Below are 22,966 nucleotides of genomic sequence, written 5' to 3'. Positions count from 1 at the left end.
CTCACCAAGGTGATGAGATGATTCTGAAAGCAACTGGGAAACACTGTCAGGCTTTAAACAGGGGTGTGACTGGGCTACAATGTGGACGATGGGTTTAGAGGGGGACGCTCCCAATTCTCAGCAGCAAAACTAATTAAGATTTTATGGAAATGGCCCACACAGGAGGAATTGATAATCTGACACTGGGAAGTTGGAGTGTAGATGGGGAGGAAGAGACCGATTTGAGAAATGTTTAGGAAATACTTTCTGTAGAACTTAGTGTGGGAATTGCTGCAAATGGCTCCTTGCTGTGGGTGGATGGGAGTATCCCGAACCGAGATAGGAAATCTGAAAGGAAAATAAAAGGCCTAGGGGCCAAAATAAATTCATTCTGGATGGTCCAATGGGAATGTTTGGGGGACTCTACATCTGTCATTGTTTATGACACAATACATTGAAATGATCGGGTTACAAGTCTTACCCTCCTGCCTGACTGAGAGTTGAAAGAAGCCAAGTACGGGGACGCACCTGGAGTCCCAGCTACTCAGGAGGCTGAGGTGGGAGGATCACTTGAGACTAAGAGCTCAAGACCAGCCTGGGCAATATAGCATGACCCCACCTGGTTGAGGCCATGTCTTATTTGTCCTATATCCTCAAGGCTGTTACCCTGCCTGAAGCTCTGGGAGAAGCTGGCCTGCAGCACAGGTGATGGGAAAGCCATTGCTGGATGAGATCGCCCAGGGAAAGGAGGCTAGACTGAGAAGAGCAGTGACACACAAGACAAAGATGTTTGCACCTGGGGTGAGTATTTGAGAAATGAGGGACTTGGTGGCTTCGCATTTTCTGTGGCTCTTTCCTCGGCCCTGTGAGATACCACCATGATGCAGTCCTGCAGCTCTGTCAGTGTTTCGGTAAGTCATTCCCTTTGTATGTTTTAAATATTAACACAAAGGCTTTTAGTGATTGTGCAGAAATCATTTATTTCCATCCATCACTTGACTAACTTTGCTTGGATGAAAAATAGGGAGTGGGCAGTGGTGGGGAGGGGGCTATTGCAGACTGGGCAGGGGCGAAAGGTAGAGAGGAAGGAAGAATTTGGTGAGGGGCGTATAGTTTTTCTACTCCCCCCCAAATCTGGGAACTATGAAAAAATAAATTTTTGAAATTATAACAGCAGTAGAGAAAAGATTATCCAGGTCAACATTCTGTTTTAGAAACACACCTACTCTGCTTAAACTAAGAGCTGTAGCTGAATTATTTTCATGAATATGCAATCTACTTAGAATTTCAAAATTTTCTGGTACTTATACATTTAAAAGACCAAACATTTGAGAATATGACTTATAGGAGAACAACAATTTAAATAATAAAACAGGCCGGGCACGGTGGCTCACGCCTGTAATCCTAGCACTCTGGGAGGCCGAGGTGGGCGGATCGTTTGAGCTCAGGAGTTCGAGACCAGCCTGAACAAGAGCGAGACCCCATCTCTACTAAAAATAGAAAGAAATTATATGGACAGCTAAATATATATATAGAAAAAATTAGCCGGGCATGGTGGCGCATGCCTGTAGTCCCAGCTACTCGGGAGGCTGAGACAGGAGGATCGCTTGAGCTCAGGAGTTTGAGGTTGCTGTGAGCTAGGCTGACGCCACTTCACTCACTCTAGCATGGGCAACAGAGTGAGACTCTGTCTCAAAAAAAAAATAAAATAAATAAATAATAAAACATTTCAAATGAAAAGCAATAAGGGACAAACATTTAAATTTTAGGGTGCACAAGCCCTCTCCCGTTGCCAACCCGGTTTCCATACTGCTGACTAACAAAGAACCCAGCTGCGTCTGGTTGCTCAAGTTGCGGACCTTTAGATGATCCTTTAAGGCCTCCTTAGACTGGATTTAATCAACTGTCCCTACTGGTCTTGCTTCTTTTCCAATTAATGTGATCCTTCTGTGACAAGGATTTCTCTTCAGCTTCCGGGACAGGCTTTCCTCATCGTGTTCCGAGGTTTGAGTGGAATGCATGGCCAGAATTTCTCTGGCTTTTTCAACCCTGTTAATCAACAGTGTCATTTCATACTTGTACTATCTGTTCCTTTTTCTGACAAGCACAATCTGATAAACAGATGGGGAGGAGTGCCAAGGCACTGCGTGATTCACACCGGGAGTGGGGAAAAGGAGAGGTGGAGAGAGAATGAACTGGGCGTCGTGAGAAATGTAGGCAGCTTGAGCTCTCTGACTCTAAGCATGTGCAGAGGAGTCTTGTGGTCCATGGTTAGGCCACAGGTTCATACACCCCCTTCGAATTCTGAAGTTTTGAAACCATCATTTAAGTTTCAAAGAAACTCACCCAAATTAAAATGTGCGGGTAAAGGTGGATTCCTGCAATCCTACGGTAAGCTATTGTTACAGGTGGTAGATGCTACTAGAATCATTTCTGCTCATTCAAACCTCCCATGGCTTTTTAAGCGATGGTGGAAGAATTCTGTAGCTGGTGGGCTATTTCCACAGGATGGGGCAGTTCTCTACCTAATTAGGAAAGGATGAAGGCCCTCGGATTAAATTTCAGTTAAGTACTTCCCTGCAACCCTCCCAACACCCGTCCCGCACTGCCCCCACTAACGCCATTTGGAAATATTCAATTCAGACTTCAAAAGAATAGGAGATGCCAGCTATTGTTTAATAAACATCAGTGAAGTCATAAAAAGGCACACTACAAAAGTACCCTCAGAAGATTCTCATTTACTATTCTTAGCCTAAATTTGGGGAGCACAATGATGTTACCCAGTATTTTCCATGCTTGCCCGATCCAAGCATCACCTGTGTCAGGCACTGTTAAAATACAGAGCCTCATGTTCTTCACTTAGGGATGGAGATTCAGAAATCTCCGGGGAGATGGAGTGGAGGGGTGTGGTGAGCTGAAATTATAACTTTAACAAATACCTTTTGTGTGTCTGAAGACCAGGCAAGTTTGGGGACAGGGATATAACTCATGAGAAACTTTCTTGGAGAAGAGCTACCTGACAGTTACGAAGCCAGAGACAAGGTGTCTTCTCAGAGTTTTAGTTTTTATTTATTTATTTTTTTTGAGACAGAGTCTCACTCTGTTGCCCAGGCTAGAGTGCCATGGTGTCAACCTAGCTCACAGCAACCTCAAACTCCTGGGCTCAAGGGATCCTCCTGCCTCAGCCTCCCGGGTAGCTGGGACTACAGGCATGTGCCACCATGCCTGGCTAATTTTTTCTATTTTTAGTTGTTTGGCTAATTTCTTTCTATTTATAGTAGAGCCAGGGTCTCGCTCTTGCTCAGGCTGGTCTTGAACTCCTGAGCTCAAGCAATCCTCCCGCCTTGGCCTCCCAGAGGGTTAGGATTATGGGCGTGAGCCACCGCGCCCGGCCTAGAGTTTTAGTCCTATACAATAATAGTTGGTCACAGATATTAAAAGTAATCCCTACTAATTGATTCCTACTAATAGTGACATTTTTGTCTAGTGTCTTATAATGAAGCCCACTGCAGTTGCCAATGACAGAGCAAAATCATTTCTTACATGGGTGAGGAAACCAGAAAGAGTTGAGTTCAAGGCATCACTCAAATATGGGGTGTGTGTGTGTGTGTGTGTGGGTGCGTGTGTATGAGAACAGTGTCAAGCCAGGCATAGTGGCTCACACCTGTAATCACAGTGACTCAAGAGGCTGAGGCAAGAGGATCGCTTGAAAGCCAGGGGTTTGAGAATAAGTGCTGTTCTAGTTCCTTATGGACTTAGGTAAGATTTTTTGACTTACCAATGTTCTCATCTGTAAATTTGGGATAATACTGCCAACTCCATGAGGATTAAAGGAGAGAACATCTGTAAAGCCCTTAGCACAGAGCCTGGCACCGAGGAAGCATTCAATGAAGGTAGCTTATTATCACTACGGTCAGGATCTAAATCTTTATGATCAGATGATATCAAATCAAACCAAAAGTTTGCATCAAGTTTTCATTTTGTATAAAACCATGCCCTAAATTTAGGTTTTGTGTCATTGTATGCAATTCCACTCAAATGGAATTTTTGCAGAATGTCTAAAATTGTTTTATTTCATAACTCTTGGAGTTACAAACTGCCAGTCTGCAGATACCTCATTTGGTCTGTGCCTTTGAAAAAAAACAAGTTAGCTCCAAATTTGCATATCTAGAGATTTCACACACAAGTCTGGATTCCCAGGTTTTCTAGAAAAATTAGATGTTTAAGTGCAAAGACCCTGTTCTTCTATAGTTGCAACCTGCTGGAGCAGAGGAGGGGCTGCTCCTTTGAATGGGGCACACGTGCTCTAGTTCGGCTCTCTCTTTCTAATTTATGCAACTTGCCTGGCCCTTGTAGACATCTGAGTTTGTCACCCCATCACCTAAGGTGATGTCTTATTGTCTCATACATCTTTATAACGTCGGCTCTTAGCCAGCTTTGTAGGTCACAGATGGGTGGAGGGGAAAACAGCCACTCCACCGCCCCTCCCACCAATAGACTGTTCCCCGCCAATCAAGCCTGCTGACCCCCTTAGTGAATATCTGCAGAGCCCACCTTCTGTGATTCTCTAATAGCCCCTGAATGATGTCCAAACCCTAGCTAGCCTGGCGGTCAAGATGAACTCCCCTCTCCCACACCCACAATCCAATTCCACCTTCCTTTTTTAGCCTTTGTTTCCCTCATTCCCAGTGAAGACCAGGGGCATCCCACGCCATGCTCTGACCCTGCCTCAAGCTTCCCTAGCCCAGAGCCTCTCTCCCGTCCCGACCTTTCCTTGCAAAGCCCACCCACCTTTCAAGTGCCACCTCCCCAGCACGATTTTTCTAATTTCCCCAACTAGATATCGTCCTTTGTCATTTGGCGTTTCTATAAACCTTCGTTTGTAAATATGAAATGATGCATCTCCCGCTATGCTTTGGACTGGAGTTAGGTACGTACATACCTTGAGTCACTGCTAGGTCTGCAGAGAGCCCTCGCCCCAGCAGCCCATGGCAGAAACCACGTCACGGTCATCAGCATGTCACCCAAACTGAGTGTCCCATATATTGTAAGGGATGCTCAAATATTTGAATACAGAAATGTATTTCCATTCTAAGGAGAAAATGCTATTAATTAACAATGTGCTTTCTTCCTCATCCTATTACAACATAAAAACTTACTCTTTCTCAAATAGTTGTTTTGAGCCCTCCTTATAAGACTTAACTGAACATTAGCCTTTATCATATCATTTACTTATCATCTCAGAGGCTTAGTTATTTTTGCCGAGAAACAGAGATAATACAGCCTCTAGTGTGATCATATGGATTGACTGGTTTATTGCAGGTACGATGTTTAGTACCGTGCCAGGCACATGGCAAACACTAGTGGATGGCTATTATTATTACTATGTAGAAACTGATCTAATATTTAGAAAACAGTTTAGAAGTGGCTTCTTTTATTCTATTTTTCTGAAACACTTCTTAGAAAAGAGCAGGTCAAAGACTGTGGCTTGTCTGCCCTGGAGGACAAGAAACGTATTGGCTCACGCCTGTAATCCTAGCACTCTGGGAGGCCGACGCAGAAAATTCGCTTGAGCTCAGGAGTTTGAGACCAGCCTGAGAAAGAGAGAAACCTTCTCTCTACTAAAAATAGAAAAAATTAGCCGGGCGTGGTGTCGTGTACCTTTAGTCCCAGCTACTCGGTAGGCTGAGACAGGAGGATCACTTGAGCCCAGGAGTTTGAGGTTGCTGTGAGTGAGGCTGATGCCACTGCACTATACTCAGGGAAACAGAATAAGACTTTCTCAAAAAAAAGAAAAAGAAAGAAAGAAAGAAAAAAAAGTATTTTGCTCAAAGAAAGAAAAAAAGGTTATTTCAAATATCAGTGGTTTGGGCAATAGTAGCTTTGAAAAAGTAAACTTTTATAACCACCAAAGTAATGACTGATTCAGGAAAAGATTACCAATGGATGTTAAAACCAGTGGGTGAGAGTGGGTTGAGGAACAGGATATTTACACAGTCTAATTCCATCATCCTGCAGATTACTTATCAATTGCAAAGGGAAAAGCTACTATTACATTGGAGAAATTTGGTGAACATTATTTCACCAAAATTGAGAGGCCAAAATTGCCATCTCCAATATGGGCCAAACTGACCCCTGTGATGTGATGCAATGAGAAGGACATGACATCACCTATGTAGTGTTCTCCCCTCACCCCCTAAAAAATTAACCTGACTCTACCAATAAGGAACCAATCAGACAAATCTAGATTGTGCAACAATCTACAAAACAATTGGCCTAGATTCTTCAAGTAAGTTGATGTCATGGAAAGACCAAAAAAAAAAAAAAAAAAAAAAAGTGGGGGGGATATTATTAATAAATGCAATGCATGATCCTTGACCAGATCCTCTGTGGAAAAATAGCTCTGAAGATCCTTACTGAGACAATGGTGAAATTTGCATGTGAACTGTATATTGGATAATAGAAAGTAGTGAGAAAAATAAGATTGTGACTCAATTATATTTTGATTGACCTCTTACCCGAAGTAGTTTTGTATCTGGGAATCTACATGTTCTAAGATCTAAAAATGTGAAAATTACAAGTGAAATGCTTGCTCCATTGACTTAGATGAGAGTTTTTGTAGAAGGAATGAGCATTTGGGTCGTAGTCATATAAATGGACCTAGGAATTTATAAAAGAACAAAGTGGGTATTTGGTTGGGATGGTCCTCACTTCACGGAGGACGTGCTGGGTCAGTGTTCACTGACGACAATAACCACCAGAGTCCCAGAGTGAGCCCCTTGCGTTACGGATTTTAAGAAACGTTGTCTGATGAGAATGGATTGCTAGTAAATCACAGAGCAATTTTATTTTCCTTTCAGTAGCCCGTGGATGACCGAGCAGCTGGTAGGAACAGCCCTGTCTGTCCCCATCCCAGACAGTGTTGTATTAGTCTCAGATAAAGGGAGATTACACAACAATGCGGAAGCCGGGCTGGCAGTCATTAAGGTAATTCAGTGTTTGGGCCGCCTCTGTGTTTCAGGGAGTGATAGGAGCCATTAACAGCCTGGCTTTTAGTTTCAGAAGCCAGAGATATTTTCATTACTAGCATCCTCAGGCACAGACTTTTTAATTTAAAAAAAAAAAGAAAGTCAGTTCAGGATGGAAATAGCCCATCACTACAGGAAACCTTCTCTGCAGCAGAAACACATCCTGGTTTACCTGTCAATCTTACCAGCACGTCGGGTTTATTTTGAGTGTCTGGACTGAGAAAGAGGAAGAAAGGAAGACAGGCACGCGTAGGGCTCACAGAGGCACAAGGGTCACTGATAATATCTTGGAAAAGCTGAAGACTTCATTCTAAAGTGATATTGAAATCTCAGGTTTCTTACCTCCCTGGCTAATAATAAAGTGATCGTTCTGGCCCTGAGATTTTTTTTCCTACTTCTTCCAAGGCCATAATGCCCTACTTTTAAAGATTTTTTTTGGAAGGGTGTTTATGGTAGATTCAAGTTGGTCACACATTCTTTGTTACTGTCCCCAACAGGAGGTGGATTTTGGCTTTGTGTCTGCTCAAGCGACAGGAGAGAGCAGAAATGCCCGTGCAGCCCCAGGCCCAGGCTCTTAGGGGACTGCGGCTTCCTCGTCTCCTTCTCGGAATCCAGCTACAGCAGCCCCGGCCACACGGAGGCCAACAGCCAGTGTCAACTGGCAGCCATCTGGGACATCCCAGCCCAGTCATGCGCCTGGATGACATCACGTGGAGAAGCAGCCTAGGGAAGGCCAGTTAACCACGAGAATCACAGAGTCACAAGACAGAATAAAATGTTGTTTTAAGCTCTTAAGTTTTGGCATGGTTTGCTCTGCATCAGTAGATAGCTGAAATAAGGAGTAACCGAACACTTCATAAGAGGGAAGGTGTATCCTGCTAACCAACGCAGACTATCAAAGCCCAGGAAATAACATTTGCTCAGTCGGAAGAGAACTGTCTAGAACAGGTGATGACGTCTTTATCCTTTCGTGGGTTTTGACTTCAAAACCGGCCCCGGCTTGAAGGCCTCTTTTTGATGCTCGACACAGAAAATGTATAAAAAAAAAAAGAAAAACTTCATTTTAATCCAAACTCACCCCCAACACGTGTGTTTCACGCAGACCTTATTTTTAAAACAGAGTTTATTGTATTTAATACATTATAAAATTTGAAAAATTGTAGGAAAGCAGTGGACTCAAACTGGAGCAACTCTAACAAGGAATAATTCTGGCCCCTTTTGCAAAACTGATCAGTTTAAAAACAAAGGAAAGTTCACATCTGTGAGGCAGACAAAAATGTGTGACTTCTGTACAAACTACATTTAAAATTTCATGTCTAACGTCTTCCAAATGCAATGTGCTCATGAGAGTTTTCCTGAAGTCCTGCCTGGTCCCCACCTAAAGAGAGACATAAAACCTCCATATGCAAAGAAACTCGATTCAAGGTGTTTTTGTTTTTTTGTTTTTGTTTTTTTTTTAAAAAAAAAAAGGAAAAAGAAAGACAAAGGAAAAACAAAGGATGGACGGCTGTTGGCAATGGAGACTGTAAGGAGAGTGTGGCCTCACCGCTCATGGCTTGTTGATCGGTCAGGGCCTTGGGAGGCCCAGGACCCTTGACGGCCATCACAGCACCAACTGCAGCTGTCACCTTTTTTTTCTTTTTTTCTCTTTTTTTTGCATTTCCTACCTTTTGACATATATATATATATTTATATATTTTTTACACCTTGAGGATATCACTATTCCAATTGTTCCCATATGAATACAGGTGTGGTCTCTATTGGATATAAATGTGTCTTTTATTCAATTTTAGGTCCAGGACTTGGTTTGCTGTCCCAACTGCACATAAACGTCCCTTGGTTGTTTGCGTTAATTTGTCGAGTATGTTTTCCTTTTTGCATAAGAAATAGGTCCGTTTAGTCCAGAGGCTCTTGCTTTATCCTGATGACCGAGGGCACGCGGGGCGTCCTCCTCAGTTCCCGCCGGAGGACGTATTCGCTGAACTGGGACGAGTCCACTCCTCCCCCACAGGAGCCCACGATTTCAAATCCTCTTTGCTGCAACCTCTCGAGGACCTGCGGGGGGCCGAGACAAGCATTGGTTAGGGGCCAGGTAAGTCACTGGCCATATTAACTCCCCGAAAGACTGTTCCCAAGTTTGAGAGCATGTGCCGCTCTGGTCCCCCTCAGCCAACCCTTGTATCTCTTTGGGCTTCTTTCAAAGCAAGACCCTGGATTAAAGGGCAGGAGGGAGGGAGCAAACATTTCTAATGCCTAACATGTGCCTTCACACGCTTGCTTCATACATGCTGCTTACAACACTTGGTGCTGTTAGTCCCATTTTATAGATGAGAAAACTGAGGCTCATGGCTAGGAAGTGATGGTACTGGGTTTCCAAATCAGGTCTGTTTGGCCTCAAATCCCATGGTTTTTGTATATTCAATGCTGTCTTCTCTGCCAAAAATGAGCGTTCAGGTTGCAAAGTCCATGTATCACTAAAACATGTTCTATGAGATGATAAAGGATATGGAAAGACAATGATATCTGAATTTACTAAGCCAGTGATTCCCTTGTACCTCAACTCTGCTATTGTTCAAGTTTCCCAGTACAGAGTGAACATTCTATATTTCAGCTTGGGAGACTGATGTCATTTCAATTGCAGAACAAATAGGCTACTGAGGACAGTGGAGGTTTTTCTACAAGTTTGTGGCATTTGAAATAGATTTAGTCTATGTCCTCCTTGCATGCATTTAAAGAGGCAAGAATAAATGCAATGACTATGTATTAGAAAATATATCCAAAATAAAGATATTCTAAACTTCTCATTTAAACATATGCCATAGAATCTACTCCTCAATTTTGAAATCAAACACCTAATGCCAGAAAGATCTCTGGGTTTGTTAGTACATGTCTGACACTCTTAAAAGCAGGAAACGGTAACTCCACCTCTTAGATAGGCAAAAATACAGGAAACTGACCTAGAGCACTCTTTTTCTTTAGAAATCCAATAAACATCAGACTTGCAAATGCTCCCTGCCAGAGTTCTGAACATAATTACATCACTTCTACACTGCTCTAATAGCAAGATGACTCAATTATAACTTTGAAAAAATGCCTACCACAAACTTTTTTTGGAAGGAAATTTAATGTTATGAAATGACTCTCAAAATGTAGTCAATATAAGTGAACTTTTACTGTTTTTTAATTATGATTTTTAGTTGCCACTAAGATTATTTTTAATAAATTTTAGTCATCTACTTTTTTTTTTGAGACAAGGTCTCACTCTGTCACCCAGGCTGCAGTGCCGTGGTGCGATCAGAGCTCACTGCAGCCTCAAACTCCTGGCCTCAAGCAATCCTCCCACCTCAGCCTCCCAAAGTGCTGGGATTACAGGTGTGAGCCACTTTGCCTGGCCAGTCATCTACTTCTATATGGAATATAATCTGCTACCTTGCAAAATAGCTTACTAGATGAGGTTGGAAAACAAGAGAGTATGTTTTCTAAAAATTAAAAACTCAAATGCATGTTGGCAAATTAAAAAAAGAAGTCTTTATAAAAACAAAATGAACATTCTACCCTGCAGCGCTCTATTTCTGTAGGTGAATTTACAGCGCACACACGTACCAGTCAGCACAAGGACAGGATGAAGAAAACAATCCCTAATTTCCAAAGCAAGATATGCTTTGGTGGCACGTAAATAAAAAGACAAAGAACAGCTCACTCCAAGAATTTCCCAGTCGAGGCAGGAAGGTAGCTTGTCAGCAAGAAGCACCCCAGTCTGCCTGGCCAAACCACTGCACTGGAAGGGAGTTTTTGCCCTGATTAGGAGAGGAAATAAAAGGTGAGGAAGCCGTGAACAATAACGAACTTAACTGTGATGTCCGTTTTCTTTCAGTGTGGTTAAAGTCGCCAAATTGCTAATATAGGAAATCTTAGCTTTTCCTCCCTGGGGGTCTGACAACCATAATATGATAATTACTTAGTATGATCCAGTGTTACCTTGGATGTGGTCAAAAGCTTATTTCAATGTAATGCAAATAGCTTATGAAGCCATTACCTTTTAAACATCAACGTGTTAATAGCAAATTTCCTGGAATGGAGTGATCATTTGGGAATGTAAAAATCGCTCAGTGGGCTGTCAGGTGTCATATGCCTTATTGCAAAGTCTGTGGGTGCCTACAGGCCCCGGGAAGCAAGAGCGGGTCAGGGCTGTGTCTGACGAGCACATTAATCCAGGTGCAGATTTGCACATCTGATCCAGGAAACGTGGCAAGCGTATGGGCTGATGGCAGTTACTCACCGGCGGGGGGAGCGGGGCCCAGGCCTTCCCCACCCAGCTCTGACCCGTTCTGCCCTTCCCTCTGCTCCAGTGAGCGCCGGGGCAGGACGGGGTGTGTATGTGGGGGAGGACAGGCTTTCTGGGCTTTAGAGCCCTTTTGAACAGCAGAAGCTCAGGAACTCTCGGGCAGGGCAGCGTGGCAGTGCCACACACCTCCAGGGGGCGCCATCCGAGCAGGTGAGAATGTGACTGTCCCTGCTCGCTGTCTGGGAGCGTGTGTGTGCCTTCCTCTAGCACGCTTAGGGGTCATTTTCTGCTATTCTGCTCTCAGACATCGGCTCACAAATTTTTAAAATTACAAATAGTTGTTGGAACATTCTCCGAGAGGCGGCATCGTATAATGGGTGTTTTTAGTCTTTGCAGTTTGGGAAAGGTCTTGTTGGTGAAATATTACAATTTTAAAAAGAGGGGGAGAAAACCCCTCATTCCATGGACTTCAGATAGTTTTGTGTCACACAGCTGGAGTCAAGACCCAGGTGTGCCTCTGTTTTCTCGTCAGCAAGACAGGGGATTAGCAGTGATTACCTCTCGGGGCGCTGCAGGAAGACGGTGCATGTTCAGGCCGCAGCCCAGGGTAGGGCAGGGTCGGTGCCTGGCACATGATAGCCAAGATGATGACACCACACACCAACATCCAGACACCCAGGGCACCTGGCACCCCCTCACGTGGTGTAAACCACAGTGCTGAAATCCACCCCCAAGTCTCCTGCTCCCACACACTTCCCCGTCTCAGGACATGGCGATTCCACTCATCCAGTTCCTCCACCAACATCTCAGTCATCCCAGGCGCAGCCGTCATCCCTACAACCCACAGCTGTCGCCGGAGAACTGCGGCTTTCCAATTGGCCTCCTTCCTTCTCCTGTGTGCCACCTGCTGCTGGAATATTCTTTTTTTTTTTTTTTTTGAGACAGAGTCTCGCTCTGCCAGGGCTAGAGTGCCGTGGCATCAGCCTAGCTCACAGCAACCTCAAACTCCTGGGCTTAAGCGATCCTCCTGCCTCAGCCTCCCGAGTAGCTGGGACTACAGGCATGCGCCACCATGCCTGGCTAATTTTTTCTATATATTTTTAGTTGGCCAGATAATTTCTTTCTATTTTTAGTAGAGACGGGGTCTTGCTCTTGCTCAGGCTGGTCTCAAACTCCCGAGCTCAAACAATCCGCCTGCCTCGGCCTCCCAGAGTGCTAGGATTACAGGCGTGAGCCACCGCGCCCGGCCTGGAATGTTCATTTTAAAACATGATTTTTGTCAGGTCACCCTTTTGCTTAAAATCCTCCAATGGCTTTCCACTCAACTCACACAGGCAAATGTACCAAAACCTAAAGAAACCAAAATAATCCTAGAGCCCTGCCAGGTTCTTCACGATCTGTCCCTGGGCTCTGCTGGCCTCGTGTCCTGGCACTCTCTCTCCCTGACTCACTTCTTCAAGCCACGCTGGCTTTCCTGACAGTCATCGATATGCCAAGCACACCTCCACCTCAGGTCTGCAGAGAGTGCCATCCCTCTGCCTGGAATACTGTACCCCAAATATCCTCTTATCACTACCTGGGCAATACACACACACACACACACACACACACACACACATTTTAGACAGAATCTCACTCTGTCACCCAGGCTAGAGTGCAGTGGCATCATCCTAGCTCACTGCAACCTCAAACTCCTGGGCTCAAGTGATCCTCCCGCCTCAGCCTACCAAATAGCTGGGACTACAGAGGTGTGCCACCACACCCTGCTAATTTTTCTATTTTTGTAGAGATGGGGTCTCACTCTCGCTCAGGCTGGTCTTGAACTCCTGACTTCAAGTGATCCTCCTGCCTCGGCCTCCCAAAGTGCTAGGATTACAGGTGTGAGCCACCGCGCCCGGCCATGGGCAATATATTTATGTGGATTATTTGCCCCCTACCCCACTCCCATAATGCAAGTTCCATGAACATAGAGCTGTCTTGTTCTCTCTCTTTTTTTTTGGAGAGGGGGTCTCACTACATTGCCCAGGTTGGCCTCAAACTCCTGGGCTCAAGTGATCCTCCCTCCTCGGCCTCCCGAGTGGCTGAGACTACAGGTGCCACTGTGCCCGGCTGTCTTGTTCTTTTCTGTATTGCTGGCGCTTATCCCAGCATCTGGCACAGTTGCAGGTGTTCAATAAAGACTTGTGCAGTGACTGAACGGGTGCTGTAGAGAGGTGATACATCACCTACCCAGCAGAAGTCTTACCATGTGACTTTCTCAGGTCTTGGAGGAAAGGCACTACCTGAAACCAAGGGTAAGTAACAGCGGTAAGAGTGACACTCGATGCCACACGGTGTACGGCAACACTGTACCTGGACTGAGTTGAGATGACAGTAGCCATTGAGTGGAAACCTGATGACGTGCGTGGAGTCGTGATTCCAGCCGGCGTTGACAGAGTTGCACATCACGTCGCCTATCTCTGGAAACACTTCTTCTATCAAGGATTTGTCACCGCTGAGTGTGATCCTTTCTCCGAGGTCCGGGGCCACACGCACCACGAGGCACTCACAAGGCCTGGAAAAGCGACCCGTTTCTCTGTCTTGCTTCCATCTTTCCATCTCCAACAACATGGGCTGAAGCTGAAAATATTTTGCCTCTTCATATAACAAAGTGTAGTCCTGAAAAAAATAAAAGGGTATTTCACAGTGCAAAATATAAAGTACTGAACATGTCCACATTGGAGAGGTGGTTTTTTCACCTCTGTTATTTCAATAATCAAATCTGAGTGTGCATTGCTCACGTGCGTGTTTGTGAAGGCTCAATTTGCATTCGTTCATCAGTGATGACAGAAAGAGCGGAGGGGATTAAAGGGGCTTTATGTAAGTCTCGTAACCCTCATCACTGTCCAGTGAGTTAGGAACCATTATTATCCCATTTTGCAGATGAGAAAACTGAGATGTGAAAGGATTCACCCCAAACTTGTCTCTTTTAGTAGAAAAATGCCTCTGGGTAGTTCAAGTTTGATTGTATTGGTGGGAATCCCGTTTCTATCCTCTCAGATGGAACACATGCCTTAAGGTGAGGCACAAGTGTGGCAACGTGCACCCTTCCCTAGAACCACACACTCCTGGTCCTCTTTGGTGGCAGCTCCAGAACTCGCCACGGGGGGTGTGGGGCAGCAAGATGGCGGAAGTGGGGCTGGATACAGTCGGGGTTGGGTGCCTGGAGGGCAAACACCGGCTTTGCCTTCAATTGGGGTGTGGATCTGCAATGGTTTGGGGGAGGCCGATGGAGATTTGATAGGCTAACGCACCAACCTCCACCACCTGTTGGTGGTGTCATCATAAAGTCAGAGAGGCAAACAACGTCAGGCTTCAACTTCTGCAAGATACAGGTGCAAAAAAGGAAACTAACTAGTCCATTTCTGAAAGCACAGTCACCCAGTCCGTAGGTAGGGATCTTTTTCTCTAGCCTTAAAAAAAAAAAAAATCTATTGAATTTAAACAGAAATGTAACAAACAGGCATTAAAACACACATAAGCCACTGAATGGGAAGACAAAGGAGAGTGAGGGAGAGGCAGCAACTGGGGGAGGATGGTAACAAGCAGGTCAATATTATGTCTAAACGTAGCTATGGCCACAATCATTTCTGGGTGTGAGATAAGTGGATGCTTGTCCAGACACGTTGACTGAGCACGTTCTAATCAACTGACACAGGCCTTTCTGTCTTCCTCCCGTGGGCAGGAGCTGGCAGCGGTGCCCGGTGCCCGCAGGAGAGCCCAAGCGCCTCCAGGAGGCCCCTGCTGTCGGGAGGGGATGGAGCACGAGAAGAGGCGACCAGGGGAGAACTATTTTTATTTTGCACTTTGCTCTTTCTCCTGCAAATCAAGCAGCAACAGCATCATTCACGGCTTCCAGAGAAAACAGTACTGAGAGAGGAGAGTACCTGGGGACTCTAGCTGGGAAACTTGGGCCCGGTGGAAGATGCTGTCGCTGATGCTCACCTTAGAATGGGTGGCCTCTTTATTCGGTCCTTCTCCCGGCAACCCCATGACCACAGGAGTCTTGGTTGTCACAGGGAAGGAACCCACTGCTCTGATAATCTTCCTTGCACATGTTCCTGCCTGCTCAGCCTGCTGCCCCGTAGGAGAGCCCGTTTTGCCGAGAGGAGTTGAGAACTAGGCCGAGGTGTGGCCACTCCGAAGACAGGGCAGAACTGGGGCCCGCAGCCCAGCCCGAGGGGTGGGAGTGGGGAGACTCCGCAGGTGCCTCCGGGTCTACCCGGGGTCCCACCGTGGGGCTTTGCCGTCTTTGCATTGCACCAACTGTGAGATGCTGACCTAAATACTTTACTTACTTATCAACATGACAGCTCTCGAGGAGATTTAAAAACAGCATTGAGAGTTACGCAGGCAATAAAAGCGAGAAATTCTGCTACTGCTTTTTATTTTCCTGTGAGATTTAATTACGAATTTTAGCACAAGGAAGGATCCAGACGCTGGTGAAAATACACCTTGTCTTTCTAGAGCCATAAAGTCTTCAAATCCTAGAGCAAAGGTGCTTAACGCAGCCTTCTTCATTAACCTTGACCCTGTGGAGGAATCCTTTCCAACAACACTGAATAGTGACCATTCAGCCTCTGATTGAATGCTTCCAGCGACGGGAAGCTTACTACCTAACAAGGCACAGAATTTACTTTGTTGGCAACTCTGATTGTTGTAACTATCACTAGAAAGACCTGAATTTCCCTGTAATACCAACTTAATTGTTCTAATTCTGCCCTCTGGGGTTTCAGTGATTTTAATCTCTCATTGACACATTAACCCTTCCCACATTTGAGGACAACTGTTTTGTCTTAATATTTTTCAGGCTGAAAATACCCAGTCTTTCCAGCTCTTTCTCATTTGTTATGACTCTGAGGTGTTTTTCAACACCGGCTGTGTACTTGACTTTGTCAACATGCTTCCTTCCTACAACCTAAACCAGAACCGAACCTGACACTTGAGACGTGATCCAATGAGTGCCTTGTCCCACCGCTGTTTGGCCAGACACTAACGACTGTTAATGCAGCCTGTATTAGTTTCCTATTGCTGCCGTAACAATTTCCACACATTTAGTGGCTTAAAACGACACAAATTTATCCTTTTGTAGTTCTGGTCATAGGAGAAAGTCCAAAGTCTAAAATGCGTCACCAAGGCTGTGTTTATTCTAGAAGCTCTAGGGGAGAACCCACTTCCTTGCCTTTCCCGGCTTCCGGAGGCTGCCCACAGTCCTTGGGTCCTGGCCTTGCGTCATTCCTATTTCTGCTTCTGTTGTCACGTTGCCGTCCCTCACGTCCCCCAGCCCGCCTCTCCCTTTCACTCATGAGAAGCCTTGTCATTGGCCTGAGCACACCCGGATATCCCAGGATCATCTCTCCGTCTCCAGATCCTTTACTTCATCACCTCTGCAAAGCCCCTTCTGCCATGTAAGGTGACAGAGTCATCGCTTCCAGGAATTAGGACGTGGACATCTTTGCGGGGGCATTATTCTGCCTACCACACGGTGCAGGCCGTGTTATCTTTCTCAGCAGTCCCCTGACTCTATTAGATCATGTTTTGCTTATAGTGAAATCCCTACACGTTTTTCACAAGAGGAGCCATGAGCTAGGTCTGTCTTTCTTTTTTTCTTTTTGTGATAGGATCTTGCTCTGTTGCCCAGGCTAGAGTGCAGTGGTGTCATCCTAGCTCACCGCAACCTCAAACTCCTGGGCTCGAGGGATCTTCCTGCCTCAGCCTCCTGAGTAGCTGGGACTACAGGCACGTGCCACCACTCCCAGCTAATTTTTCTCTTTTTTTGTAGAGATGGGGTTTTGCTCCTGCTCAGGCTGATCTCAAACTCCTGGCCTCAAGCGATCTTTCTACCTTGGCCTCCCGGTGTGCTAGAATTACAGGTGTGAGACACCGCACCAGGCCAGAGCTAGGCCTTTCTCATTTAGCCTTTGTGAAAAATTTTAAATCCTTTTTTATTTGTCCCCTGTTAACTTTCACACTGTAGGTTCTGGATCTGTTCCAACTTATTGAGAAAACTCGGTTCTCTCACTCAATATTCTAGGTCTCCCTCTCATTTCTGTGTCACTTTGAACTGGCTGTTCTGTTTCTATATGTGAATTATTTCTTAAAGTACTGAGAGGACACGGCTATGATACACGGCCCTTTGTTCAGGCTGATGATCAGGTAAGGGATTAAGACTCTGATTCTGGCCATTCAAGCAGACCATCCAGCCCACGACTGTGGCACTTGCTAAGCGTCTTGTTGAAATACTGTGCTGTGCATTTGAGGGGGACATGGAGGGGAAGGCTGCAGTTCTGGGAGGGCCCCAAGTCTCTGTCCTGCCCAGGGATTCTCCTTAACTGTTTAGGGGTCAGCTTCCTCATCTGTAAAATGAGGGAAATGAATTACATTGAAGTGGCTTCCAGCCCTAATGTTCTATGAGTTCATGTCCATGATGAAGCCCTGATCTACCATTTTGTCTGTTATAACCCAAAGGGAATGAGGCCAACGGGACTTGGGGTTAGAAGTCCCCCCTACGCTGACTCTGAGTCCTCACCATCTGTTTTTCCTCTAAGTTCACAAACCCCGTGTTTAAGAATCCACCCTGAAGTCTGGCCACAGATGGACAGAGAGCCTCCCAAGGTAATGTTGCTCAAATTCATCATTATCCGCTCTTGGAAAATTAGGGAAACAACGGCCCTTTTTAGACTTTCGGATCTCAAGGATCCCGCTGGGGTTAAGTGAAGGCTTAGAAGGGCCTGAAGGCCACCCTGCACCTGGGAGATAGTCTCATGGGCTTAGCCTTGAACTACTTTAGGCTGCCAGGTGTTCTTTTACTCTCTCTCCAGGATCCTGGCTCCGTTTTCTCCTTTCCTGTGCTGTTCCATCCGGCTTCCAGGGGACAGCTGCTGTCTGCGCTGGGGGGAGCAGACGGCAGAGGACAGCTGAGCACACGTGGGTATCACTCGGCGGAGGGCTCACCACACTCACTTGCCTCTAAGCCTGGGCTGGGCCGAGAACGGAAAAGGTCCTTCTCGTTGTGTTACCATTTTCTGCACGGGCAGGCTCACGCCGGCCGGCCGTTTTCTCTGCAGGCCCCTTTGTGACTGTCCTGCTACACTTCCTCATGCCCCCCGGCCAGTCTCGGCTCATCAGCAGAATCCCAGCCAAGCAGTCGGTCCCGTCGGCTGCTTTCTCTAGACGCTTCCTTTCCTTCCTTAAGCAGGATCATTTAATTTTATTATCTAAATCCCGTTTTTAAAGTTTAGCCTGTTTCCTTTTCGATTCTCTGGCCTCGTACTCATTTCCTTCAGGTCTCTCAATCTTCTGAAGTTTGTCCTGAGGCCTCGGTTCTGGTCTGACAATGTCCTTTCTTTGGCTTTTACAAACCCCAGATGACGCGGGCTCCAGTTTTCAAGGTCTTGGTGGAAACAGGCAGGAGTTTATGGGGGAGCAGCAGGCTTGACGCTAGCTCTTCTGAAGGAAACGAATCCAGAGCACCCACTCTTCATCCCTTCTGAGCGATGCGCTCTCAGCAAAGCAACTCAAGAATGTTCCAGATGCTGTCACCAATCTCCCCCGCTCCTGCGTCCGCTTTATCTGCTCTGACTGAGAAAGCGTCATCCGTATTTCGTGCTTAGCTCCACAACCAGTTAAAGGGAAACTGGTTACAGACTGACTATCACGTCTACGTGATTTTAAAATCCTAGAATACATGTTTTTAAAACAATGTTTTTTTGAGATTTACAATAATTTTTTTGAGACGGAAAGATCAAGATTTCATTTTAAAGATGAACTTCCCTAAGACCCTGAAGACAGGCGTGTGGGCTGAGAAGGTAAACATGGGTGGACTCCAAAATGCAAACACGTCCAAAACTTATATCTTGGTTAAATGGTTGGAATTCAGAACATATTTTCTCTAGAGGGAGGAAAATGATATATACAGTGTATCGGTTTCCTACTGCTGCTGTAAGAAATTACCACAAACTTGGTGGCTTAAAACAACACAGATTTATTTTCATACAGTTCTGGAGGTCAGAAGTCTGAAATGGATCTTGCTGGCATGAAATCCAGGTGTTGGCAGGGCCGCCTTCCCTCTGGAGCCTCTAGGGACAAATCCTTGGCTTTTACCTTCCAGAGGCTGCCGGCATCCCCTGGCTCGTGGCCAGCAATCACATCACTTCCTTCCACACTTCGCGGTCTCTGACTCCCACCCTCCCATCTCCCTCCTGTAAGGACTCTGTGATTGCATAGGGCCCCGGATTACCCAGGATCATCTCCCCATCTCAAGACCCTTAACTTAATCACATCTCCAAAGTCCCTTTTGCCATATAAGGCAACCTATTCGCACGTCCTGGGGATTGGGACTTGGGGGCCGCTGCTCAGCTTACTGCTCACAGCTTACTGCTCCACGAAACAGCTCAAAGGCTTATTTAACTCCTGCTTGGACCTGAGGCTTTACAGAGTAGTTGACAGCTCCTTACACTCAAAGGGCAACTCAACCACTCGCCCCTTCATTTAAAAATCTGTTTATGTAGGCCGGGCGCGGTGGCTCACGCCTGTAATCCTAGCACTCTGGGAGGCCGAGGCGGGTGGATCGCTCGAGGTCAGGAGTTCGAGGCCAGCCTGAGCAAGAGCGAGACCCCGTCTCTACTAAAAATAGAAAGAAATGATTTGGACAGCTAAAAATATATATAGAAAAAAAAAAATTAGCCGGGCATGGTGGCACATGCCTATAGTCCCAGCTACTCGGGAGGCTGAGGCAGGAGGATTGCTTAAGCCCAGGAGTTTGAAGTTGCTGTGAGCTAGGCTGATGCCATGGCACTCTAGCCAGGGCAACAGAGTGAGACTCTGTCTCAAAAAAAAAAAAAAAAAAAAAAATCTGTTTATGTGGCAGCCACGGAAGGCGCCGTGGGGACACAGGGCTTTCCTCTGGGGAGGCCCCCAGTGCCTCCCAGGAGCCCTGGCAGCTCTTCTCATGACCATGCTCGGGATAGTGGGACCCTGTCTTGGGCCCCTCGGGCGGTGCATGGTCCCCAGTAGGCAGGGGACCTGTGTATCAGGGGTACCACCAGCAAAGCAGGGGTGCTAAGAAAATGAGGAGAAGTGAGACAGTTTTATATTTCACATTTCCAAGATAGCATCTGAGCAGTAGTCATCATAAGAAAAGACAGATCTCTGCAGGACTTACATTCTTTTTTTTTTTTTTTTTTAGTTTTCTTTTTTGAGACAGAGTTGCCTGTGCTAAAGTGCTGTGGCGTCAGCCTAGCTCACAGCAACCTCAAACTCCTGGGCTCAAGCAATCCTCCTGCCTCAGCCTCCCGAGTAGCTGGGACTACAGGCATGCACCACCATGCCTGGCTAATTTTTTTCTATATATATATTTTTAGCTGTCCATATAATTTCTTTCTATTTTTAGTAGAGACAGGGTCTCGCTCTTGCTCAGGCTGGTTTCGAACTCCTGAGCTCAAACAATCGGCCCGCCTCGGCCTCCCAGAGTGCTAGGATTACAGGTGTGAACCACCGTGCCTGGCCGACTTACTTTCTTTTGATTTTAAAGATTTATTTATTTATTTTGGTGGGGAGGTAGGACGACCACCACAATTTTTTCAGTGTTTGAGGCCTCTAAAGCTCTTCACTGCCCTGGCTTGCAATACTTCTCTGGGCTGACATTCTTTCTTTTCTTCAAAGCCTGGAGAGACCTGCCAATTGCTCCTCTTCCCCTGCTGCCATTTGATACTTCTGGCCAGGAGGTCCCCTTCCCTGTCTGGGGCACCGACTTCCAGCTTCTCCCAACGACGCTTGTTTTTCTGGGTCGAGGATACCCAGCCTAAGATTATCCTGCTGGCTACCAAAGGAAACGAAAACAGCAGCAAAGTGTCCGTTCTATGTCCTGCCACTGGCTCCACTGCCCATCCTGCAGAGCTCATACAGAAAGACTCGAGTACACACAGGTGACAATGTCAGGGTACCCATGGCAGGACCAAAGGCGGATCCATCTGTGTTCTGAAGCAACACCTGGGCTCTCCAAGTCATACAGACACTGTGTTGTAGGGGCCAGGCCTGACTTTGAGGGTGTGGTGTGGGCAGGGGCCAGAGAGGTGATCTGAGATGCTCTGGGCTGGAGCCGGTGCCCTGCCCTCGTTCCAGCGCTGCCTCAAAGGGAACGTCCTCGGGAGGGGAGAGGTGGGCACAAGCGGAAGTGCCAGGCAGCCACAGTGTCTGGACCAGGGAGGGCACTCCTAGGTGACAGCAGCTGTGACCATGAGCTGGGGCATGTCCTAAGTGGGCCCCCTGTAGGTACCAGAGAATAAACTCCTTGGGGACCTACCCAGCTTGCCACTCTGCCTTCTATGAGAAAGCTCTGCCCACAGGAGTGAGTGTGTAGAAGCCACGTCTGTGTGGCCACAGCTGATTGGCTAAAGAGCAGGCATCGGAGCCAGATGGGCCACTCAGATGATGTCTCTGCAGGACCAAGGAAGGGGAGAGGGGCCCTGGGCATGGCTGGGGCAGAGCCATGTTAGTGACAACTCCTGCAGCCGAGGCCTCGGAGCTGTCCTGGTGTTTCCACCCCTGAGAGCAGCTTCCACCAATTCTATGAGATAGACTAGGAACCACTTCCCATAAATACTCCCTGTCTTTTATCCTTAAGCTAGGCTACTGGTTCTCAAGTGGGAGTGATTTTGACACTAGAGGGCACTCAGCAGTGTCTGGAGACATTCTTGGCTGTTGCAACTGGGAAGGGAGTGCTGTGGCATTCAGTGGGCAGAGGCCAGGGATGCTGCCGAAAGCCCTGCATTGCACAGGACAGCCACCACCGCCACCACGAAGAATCACTTGGCCCAAAATGTTATTAGTGCCAAGATTGAGAAACTCTGAGCTTGACAGAGATTGTTTTAGTTGCAGCCTAGGGAACATGCAACCCACCCTGATGCAATGGTCAGTCTTAACATTATTAATGGTGGTGCAACCACATAATGTTTACTAATGTAATGTAATATGAAGTATACAACAGCACTGGAGATGTATTTTCCCTAAACTGTCTAATTAAACCCATCAGGACTTTAGATACAACTTTCAGTTTATAGGAAATCAGGGGATAGATTAATGAGTCCTCTCCTCCCTTCCCCTCCCCTCCTTTCCCCTCCCCTCCTTTCCCCTCCTCTCTCCTCCCCTTTCCACTGCTCTCCTCTCCTCTCCTTTCCTTTTCTTTCTTTTTTTCTTTTTTTTTTTGAGACAGAGTCTCGCTCTGTTGCCTGGGCTAGAGTGCCGCGGCGTCAGCCTAGCTCATAGCAACCTCAAACTCCTGGGTTCAAGCAATCCTCCTGCCTCAGCCTCCTGAGTAGCTGGGACTACAGGCATGTGTCACTGTGCCCGGCTAATTTTTCTATATATATTTTTAGCTGTCCAGCTAATTTATTTCTATTTTTAGTAGAGACGGGGTCTCGCTCTTGCTCAGGCTGGTCTCGAACTCCTGAGCTCAAACAATCCTCCTGCCTCGGCCTCCCAGAGTGCTAGGATTACAGGCGTGAGCCACCACGCCTGGCCCCTTTCCTTTCTTTGACAAGGTCTTGCTCTGTTGCCCAAGCTGGAGAGCAGTAGTGGAACTGTAGCTCACTGCAGCCTCAAACTCCTGGGCTTACGCGATCCTCCCGCCTCAACC

General features: G+C 46.5%; 1 protein-coding gene across 5 annotated transcripts in view; it reads right to left on the bottom strand.

Annotated features, from left to right (window-relative positions):
- Positions 1 to 8,051: 8,051 nt before the first annotated feature.
- KCTD1 (potassium channel tetramerization domain containing 1) overlaps positions 8,052 to 22,966 on the bottom strand; it is a 172,070-nt gene continuing 157,155 nt past the window's right edge. For all 5 annotated transcript variants that reach the window (XM_069468160.1, XM_069468159.1, XM_069468161.1 and 2 more), the window contains exons 4-5: positions 13,645 to 13,950; positions 8,052 to 9,062 (exon numbers count right to left, since the gene is read on the bottom strand). In XM_069468160.1, coding sequence (XP_069324261.1) covers positions 8,904 to 9,062; positions 13,645 to 13,950 — 465 coding nt within the window. In that variant the 3' untranslated portion in view covers positions 8,052 to 8,903. The remainder of the gene's footprint in view (positions 9,063 to 13,644; positions 13,951 to 22,966) is intronic.

This window comes from Eulemur rufifrons, chromosome 5 (genome assembly GCF_041146395.1).
Source record: "Eulemur rufifrons isolate Redbay chromosome 5, OSU_ERuf_1, whole genome shotgun sequence".
Classification (NCBI taxonomy): Eukaryota; Metazoa; Chordata; class Mammalia; order Primates; family Lemuridae; genus Eulemur; species Eulemur rufifrons.
The sequence above is the reverse complement of the archived record's forward strand: the minus strand, read 5'-3'. Positions and strand labels throughout refer to the sequence as shown.